At 43.5% G+C, this 7,036-nt stretch overlaps 1 protein-coding gene across 2 annotated transcripts in view; it reads right to left on the bottom strand.

Annotated features, from left to right (window-relative positions):
* Positions 1-1,105: 1,105 nt before the first annotated feature.
* The window catches only part of dock1 (dedicator of cytokinesis 1), a 156,755-nt gene continuing 150,824 nt past the window's right edge, over positions 1,106-7,036 (bottom strand). For both annotated transcript variants that reach the window (XM_031842849.1, XM_031842848.1), the window contains 5 exons: positions 5,711-5,853; positions 5,168-5,366; positions 3,205-3,385; positions 2,795-2,946; positions 1,106-1,969 (listed from right to left, as the gene is read on the bottom strand). In XM_031842849.1, coding sequence (XP_031698709.1) covers positions 1,874-1,969; positions 2,795-2,946; positions 3,205-3,385; positions 5,168-5,366; positions 5,711-5,853 — 771 coding nt within the window. In that variant the 3' untranslated portion in view covers positions 1,106-1,873. The remainder of the gene's footprint in view (positions 1,970-2,794; positions 2,947-3,204; positions 3,386-5,167; positions 5,367-5,710; positions 5,854-7,036) is intronic.

Here is a 7,036-nt window from a genome sequence, read left to right on the forward strand (position 1 = left end):
AGCCTACAAAGTCCCGACTTCACCCATGAACAAAAAAGCTAAATTAATAGTTTAGATAATAGAGATCAATACTTTCCATGGAAAATATTGCGATACGATGCTGTATGAATTTCCCCCCAACCCTCACTATATATTCACTCTATATGTCCATTTAGTTTTCTGAATATGGGAATGGTGAGAATCAAAGGGTTTCCTTACAATTATTCAAATTGATTGTGTGGATAGTTTAAAGTATGTAAAACACCTCACTTAGACATACAGTATAGAAAGACATTAGAATAAAAAAACTTCGTCCCAGCCAAAATGATCACTGTCACTGAACTTTATATTAGTCAAGTTATTCCACCGACACCCAAAGTGACGCACATATTACTAAACTAATTAAAGAGTAATTCAATTTAAAGCTGCTGCACAACAGATAATTATACACTGAGTTAGTGGTTCAAACTCCAATCATTCATTTGCAGTCAAAATACATTAATCCCATCAAGCATAGAAAGCTGAGAACAAACTTGTCAGCCTGTGCGTCTCCGAAGGGAACGCCATGACACCCAATCTATAATCTTCAAACAACGAAATTAAACAAAACCATAAATAATGATGAATTTATTCACACGACGTGTTTTTACACTCCAGAGTGAAGAAACCACCATATTTAATAGAGACATTTAAGTATGACCTTCAGCAGTCTCTATAAAAACAGAATAAAGGAAGGACAAAGCTGGCACCTGTGGCTGTTGTTGGCTCATCGACGCTACTAAACCATATTTCAAATATGGGCCACATTCCAGATTCGCACTTCCAGCTTTGAAATAGAGAAACGATGGCATGGTGAGCGGACACATTATGTAGATGAGATTGCACTAGCCTAGATAGAAGTCATTCCGTGGCGCAACACGTCCCGGTATCAAACGCCCGTGTTGATAACGATGCAGCTTGCATGCGTGTGATGGCTGTCAATCAAGCAGGCAGAAAGCTTTGTTACCGAGTGTCGCAGCGAGGAAACGTGTACGGATTGTCTTGGATTTGAGAAATATAGAAACACACTCGCATCTATTTTCAGCATCTCTCGCTGTAGACAGAAATAATGAGGCGGACATTTTTCTTTTAAAAATACATACAATTGAAAGTTTTATTCGGAAGTCATGTCAGTAGTGAATTGAGAAAAGTCAATATTATTGAAAACCAAGGTTACAGCAATCTAGGACAAGGTCTGAACAATGATAATGTGATAGGAGTTAGTTGTATGTGCACTCCAAAGTGTAACCAATAAAATCCATGATAGGTTGTCATATACCAACTCGGTAAAGTCCCCGCCAATTCAAAACCTACAAGCCCTTTTTTTTTTTGTTTGATATAAATGCCACTTAATATAATGATACGTTAATACAAAATAAGCACGATCAAATCACATACAAAACAAAAACCTGAAATAAAATAAAATCATATATACAAACCTCTGTACATAGTGGGAATATGAGTAAAAGAGATTTAATGAGCTATGTGCTCCCATAGACTTGAGAGTGGGGTCAGTATTGGAAAGCTGTTGGTCCAAGCTTATCTGTCTGAACACAATGTCGCGATAAAGTTTTGAAGTGTCGGGCGTAGACGGCATCAATGAATTCAGTGACTAGTCATCTATGCAACATGCTCCCTGCTGCCAAACTGTAGGCAAAACAAGATAGGAAGAAATGGAAGGGGGGAAAAAAAAAAAAAAAAAAAAAACATGATAAGAAGGGGCGTGCTGCAGTGAGGTATTCATCTTGTCAAGCTGGGACAGGGAGCGAGGAATGTGTGGGTAAAAACAGCTGCTTTTTGGTGGGAGCGGTAACTTGTTTTTGATGCGTTGTCAGTGTGTTGTTTGGTCCTTTGTTCACTGTACAATTCCTGAATCGATGGAGGCCTGTTTCCTGGTGGTCTTAGGAGGAGGTGGAGGAGGAGTCTTGCTGGGCAGAGGAGGTGGAATGTGCTGCAAATAGACAAAACAGTAACCTTGAATTTACCATTTTCTCATATAAAGACAATTTCCACTAACTCAAAACTCTTTGGACTTAAAGCTGCCATCGCTCCCATATTTATGTAGTCAAATTACAGATTGGGGCTTTTCTGTCCACTTACAGTATATGCCCTTCCTAAGACACCTGAGTTCATATCAGAAACAACAGACCAGGATTAATGCTCCTCGATGACCTCACCTCTGCTTCTATCGAGGACTGTAAATGAAGAGCGGCTGTCGCTCAGCCTCTGAACATCTGCTCTCCCTACACTACTGTCTGCCCGCTGCCACACTTGTCTGCAGAGGCTTCGTTTGACTACCTTTCCGCGGGCCGGAACAGTGGATAAATAAGATTAGTTAACGCGGTGGCGGGGCGAGAGGATGGCTGGCGTAGACGTCGGTAAATAGGGAGAGACGAGCCGCTGATTAACAGCGGGAGAGCCTCTGATGGATGCGAGAGGTAAAGTAATCATCCAATCAATCACTTCTGAGCACCGAACAGGCTTGGAGGGGGGGGGGGAGACACACACATATAAATAACAGCGGGATGGACAGGCCTGCGTGGGCCCTTGCTGATAACTGACCGATGCCTACACTCAAAGACGCACACATGAGAGTGTGAAACATGCATGAACAGACACACAGACATGAACGCACGCACATCAGCACAGGAGTACTGGGGCAGGGGACAGTGGAGGAGATTGAACCGGACGTCAAGTGTGTGTAGCGGCCTCTTGCTTCATTATAAGTGCCATGCATCATTAAGGAGCTCGTCTCAGAGCTAATTATAACACCTACCCTTTGATGTGGCGGGGGAGGAGGAGGCGTCGAGGGACTCGTCAAGTCTTGATTATCTAGCAGGTTGCCGTAATCAGCATTGCTGCCTTTCACTGGCAGCGGAGGCGGGGTTTCACCTTTGTCAGAACAGCCCATCCCGTTCAGCTCCAGACCTGTGCAAGAGGGCGCTCATCAGCTCACATTCATCATCAAACTACGCATGCTAACATTGGCACATAGTGCCATGTTTTAAATCAAACTGAGAATCATCGTGTACTACAGCATGTGGTAGCAGTGATGCAAGATGTAAAACAAAGTCAGAGGGAGGCAGAAAGGACCTACTGAGATGATACAACCTCTTGTTTAGTGTGTGTGTGTGTGTGTGTGTGTGTGTGTGACTGGGAGTGAGAATAAAGTAGGATTGCTCATACTGGAAACAGTGTGCAGGGTAAAGGAGAGTTTGTTCCTGGGTGTGATGGGCGGGGGTCCCGGTGAGGAGGAGGAGTTTGAGGAAGAAGAAGAAGGGGGTCCAGGGGACACGGAGAGGCGCCGGTCTCCCCCAATCTGGCTGAGAACTTGACTCCTTGGTCTCTGAGGCCGCAGGGGGCTGATCTGTGTGATCAGGCACAAACAAAAACAAGACGTAGAGACTATCAGGGAACGAGTCACAAACAGAGCGCTCAAAGTGAAACAACTTAAATTACACAAGTCAATAAAAACAGAACTGAGAACAAAATGTATTTTCTGGCAAATGAGTCGAGTCCATGGCGAAATATAACAGAAGATCAATAAAATATCCTTTTCCGGAAAAAATTACTTTCACACCTCCTCTGGGACTATTGTGTGTGAATCCACACGCATATTGAGTCGACTATTTGTGTTCCTAAAGGAGAAACCATTTGGATAAACGTGCTCATTGGGTTGCAATATCTTATTTGTGGTTACAAATCGTTGTTTGCATGCAAGACCGCATTGTCCCAGCTTTATTACGGCAGGAATTTGAATATGAAAAGATGTGTCCTTAGGGCTACTCCACACTGCGGGCTACATTAACAAACATCTTTGTAATTGGCCAAACTCAAACTCAGCCACAAGGGAGACACTGGAAATGTTAACACACTTCATACAGGGATGGGATGCAATGCTTCCCCCCTCCCCCCTGAACACAAAAACACAAAACTGACATTCAGGGTGAAAAAGCAATTTTCTCGATTTGTGCGTTCCAGATGATAACTTCAACTAAAACTATGTGCTACAACTGCTTGTTAACCACCAGAGACCCCTAGGTGCTCTACTCTTTACCCCTGAGGTAAGAGGTTCCTATCACAAGGCAGACGGCTCCACCACTGCCAGGGGCCTCTTTTGGATCCCATTCGTACCCTTATCTTAAGGCCGTTAGCCGGTGAGAATTCCCACTGGCCATGCAGAGCACAGTTATACCTCTCTGCTGTAATGGACACAGCGGTTGAAGAGGGACATGAGCACAGTAGAGAGAGGGGGGAGATAGTGATATGTAGAGTGCAAAGAGGACAGGGGGGAGGGGAGAAAAGTCTCAGGATGGGTAAAAAATCAACAGGATTCATCCTCTGAAGACCATGAATATGCAGAGCAAATTTTATGGTGATGCACTACTTATTTATGGCAGCATGATTGTGCTCAGCATATCGTAAACTGCCCGTTAGATTTGGATTATTCTTGTGTACAAGAACGGTCGTGGCCTGATGGTGGCACTAAACAAACAACATATTCTCACTACCAACTCATCAATTACAGATGCTTGGTCAGGGGCCCTTATGTTTCAAACTATGACACTCTAGTTACCCTTCTAGCGCCAGCTTTGGAAGTGTCAAGAACGGCGTGCCAGTTTCCATTCACTGTGTCTCTTCAAAATAAACTTCCACGTTGTCAGGAAATGTAGAATTTCCACTGGTTACATGCACACAGTTTTGTTTCAAGGTTAAGGTTCAACTTTCCTGACACTTAGAAACCACAAATAAACAGGAATCAATAAGAAACAGTGGAAAAAGGGCATCACAAACCAGTACATAATAACACAAAGAAGAAGTAGGAGAATAATGATGCTGCTTAAGGGAGAGCACAAGGCTTAAAACGCATTGCAATGCAGAGCAGATGCCAGTCCAGACCACTTTGTGCTCTTGGTGCCAATACGTGCCTGTAGTTGTGCACGTATCAGATTCTCCCACTTCCCTGCATTTAACATCACCCCTGCTTTCTTCTTTTGTGAACCATGAACACCAACAGTAACTTGACATTGCACTGGCGTCGGATGGAGTACAAGAGAGGAGCAGGAGAATACAAAGTGGACAAACAAAAAGGAAGAGAGAGAAAGTAACACATTGGTGAATTCCTTGTACAGGTCACATTTTTCAGTACCGTCTCTGACAGTATGACAGCTTCAGCGTGCTGCAGAGGGATCTCGGTGGTCTTCATCTCTTTGTCAAAGATCTCCTGGTGCTTACTGTTCCTCTTCTCCTTCTTCTTCTCTTTGCGCTCCCTCTCGGACTCATCGCGGTCCAGCTTGTCCTGAGACTTGGTGTGCAGCTTCTTTGGCAGGAGAGGCTCCAGGGCAAACCTGAAGTAAAGATCAAACAGCCAAACAGGAATAACTGAAATAGTTAACAGCATAAATGTTTGATTCATGAAGTTGGTATGGATTTGTGTTGTCTGTGTCAGGTAGACAGTCCACATGAACTTCACAAAAAGGCATAGCTAATTAATGAAAAACTGCATAAGCACATCCTCAGGAATCCTCTTAGGTTTGAAATGAAATGAATCTTTCTACGATGTTAAATATGGGGCCTGAGACTTAGACGGTAATCCAAAAACAATTTCTTAAAACTGCTCGAATGGGATGACCAAAAGCCAAGGAGGATGTGAGGTATTTTTTGCCCGGAAGAACTGTAAACTCGGTGTTACCCATCTGAGCCGGGCCTGGAGGGGGAGTTGTCGGAGGAGATGGAGTTGACTGAAGCCACTGACAGCGGCCTCTGGGAGGAGGGCATGGTGAAGGAGCGCACCATGGAGTGAGGACGAAGCCCCCTCCGTTCGTCTGCTGCCGGCTGACACCGCAGAGGAAAAGAAAGACAGAGAAGAATGTAGCTTAAAAGTCCCTGACTGCTTCGAAGTCATCTGTGCATTTTTGTTTCTGTGTACGGTACTGGAGATATGGGGAGGGACAGGGAAACTGTGAAGGGTGAAGGTCATTCCTAATCCTACAGCTCCAAATGCAGCAACACAATCACACATCATTTCATGGGGAAAGAAAAATAGAACTCTGGCGCTACTATTTTTTTTGTACTTCTGTAAAAAAAAAAATGAGTAAAAATATCTTTAACAATGAACACATCTATATTTTAAAGAGTCTTTTCGAGTGGAGAAAGGGTCCATCACTCATCTGATGGGATAAACGTATTATAAAGTGATGGCTTTTCTCTCGTTGGAGAGGTCACCGCCCGCTCCCTGTAAATTGAGCGAGGGCGCATTTACCCCAGGCAAGATTACGGTAAAAAGCTTGGCCGAGCAACAACTAAAATCTGTAGAGGAGGAGAGAGATGGGATGTGGTCCCCGGCAGCATCCCACTGCAAACAAGCTGACTTCAGCTAAAAGTAAAAGCAAGTATGACATACACGTCTAAGTTCATTTGGAGGACTTACTGTACGGGAATGAATTAGTAGCTTAATAAAGTAAGTGTTAATTATGATTATGGTCTTGACATCTGCTCTTTGAAATGACATCAAATGCTGTTGATTTATCTCTTATTTATGTTGATTGTTTACTTATTGCATCATCTTTATGTCCTGGTTCATACTCTTATTACCACAGGAAGTGATATCAAAATAGGGAACACATTTCTCCTTGGTAACACTTACACTTCATTATTTTCAACCATATGAAATACAAAAGGCTGAACATTTTCAGATAAACAGGGCTTCCACACCACCTTCAACATCAAATCCAAGGACTTTCCCGGCCCAATTCCCTCAAATTCACAGACCCAACACGGCATAGTTTGAGACACGGATCAAGGTTAATTAGTGTTACAACACTGAGAACTTTTATAATGAGAACTAGCAGGCTTTACAGAAGCTCACAGACAACAACTAAACAGAGAGAGAAGCTTGAAGATGTGAACGCTTCCCAACTGTGCTGTGATACAGGGATGACAGACCACGTGGGCCCTCGCCTTCTCACAAACGACGTCAGTTCATGTCCACTTTCAAAAAGTTTCAAGGCCTTTACCC

The sequence above is a fragment of the Anarrhichthys ocellatus genome, unplaced genomic scaffold (assembly GCF_004355925.1).
Source record: "Anarrhichthys ocellatus isolate YVR2014 unplaced genomic scaffold, GSC_Weel_1.0 scaffold4, whole genome shotgun sequence".
NCBI lineage: Eukaryota > Metazoa > Chordata > Actinopteri > Perciformes > Anarhichadidae > Anarrhichthys > Anarrhichthys ocellatus.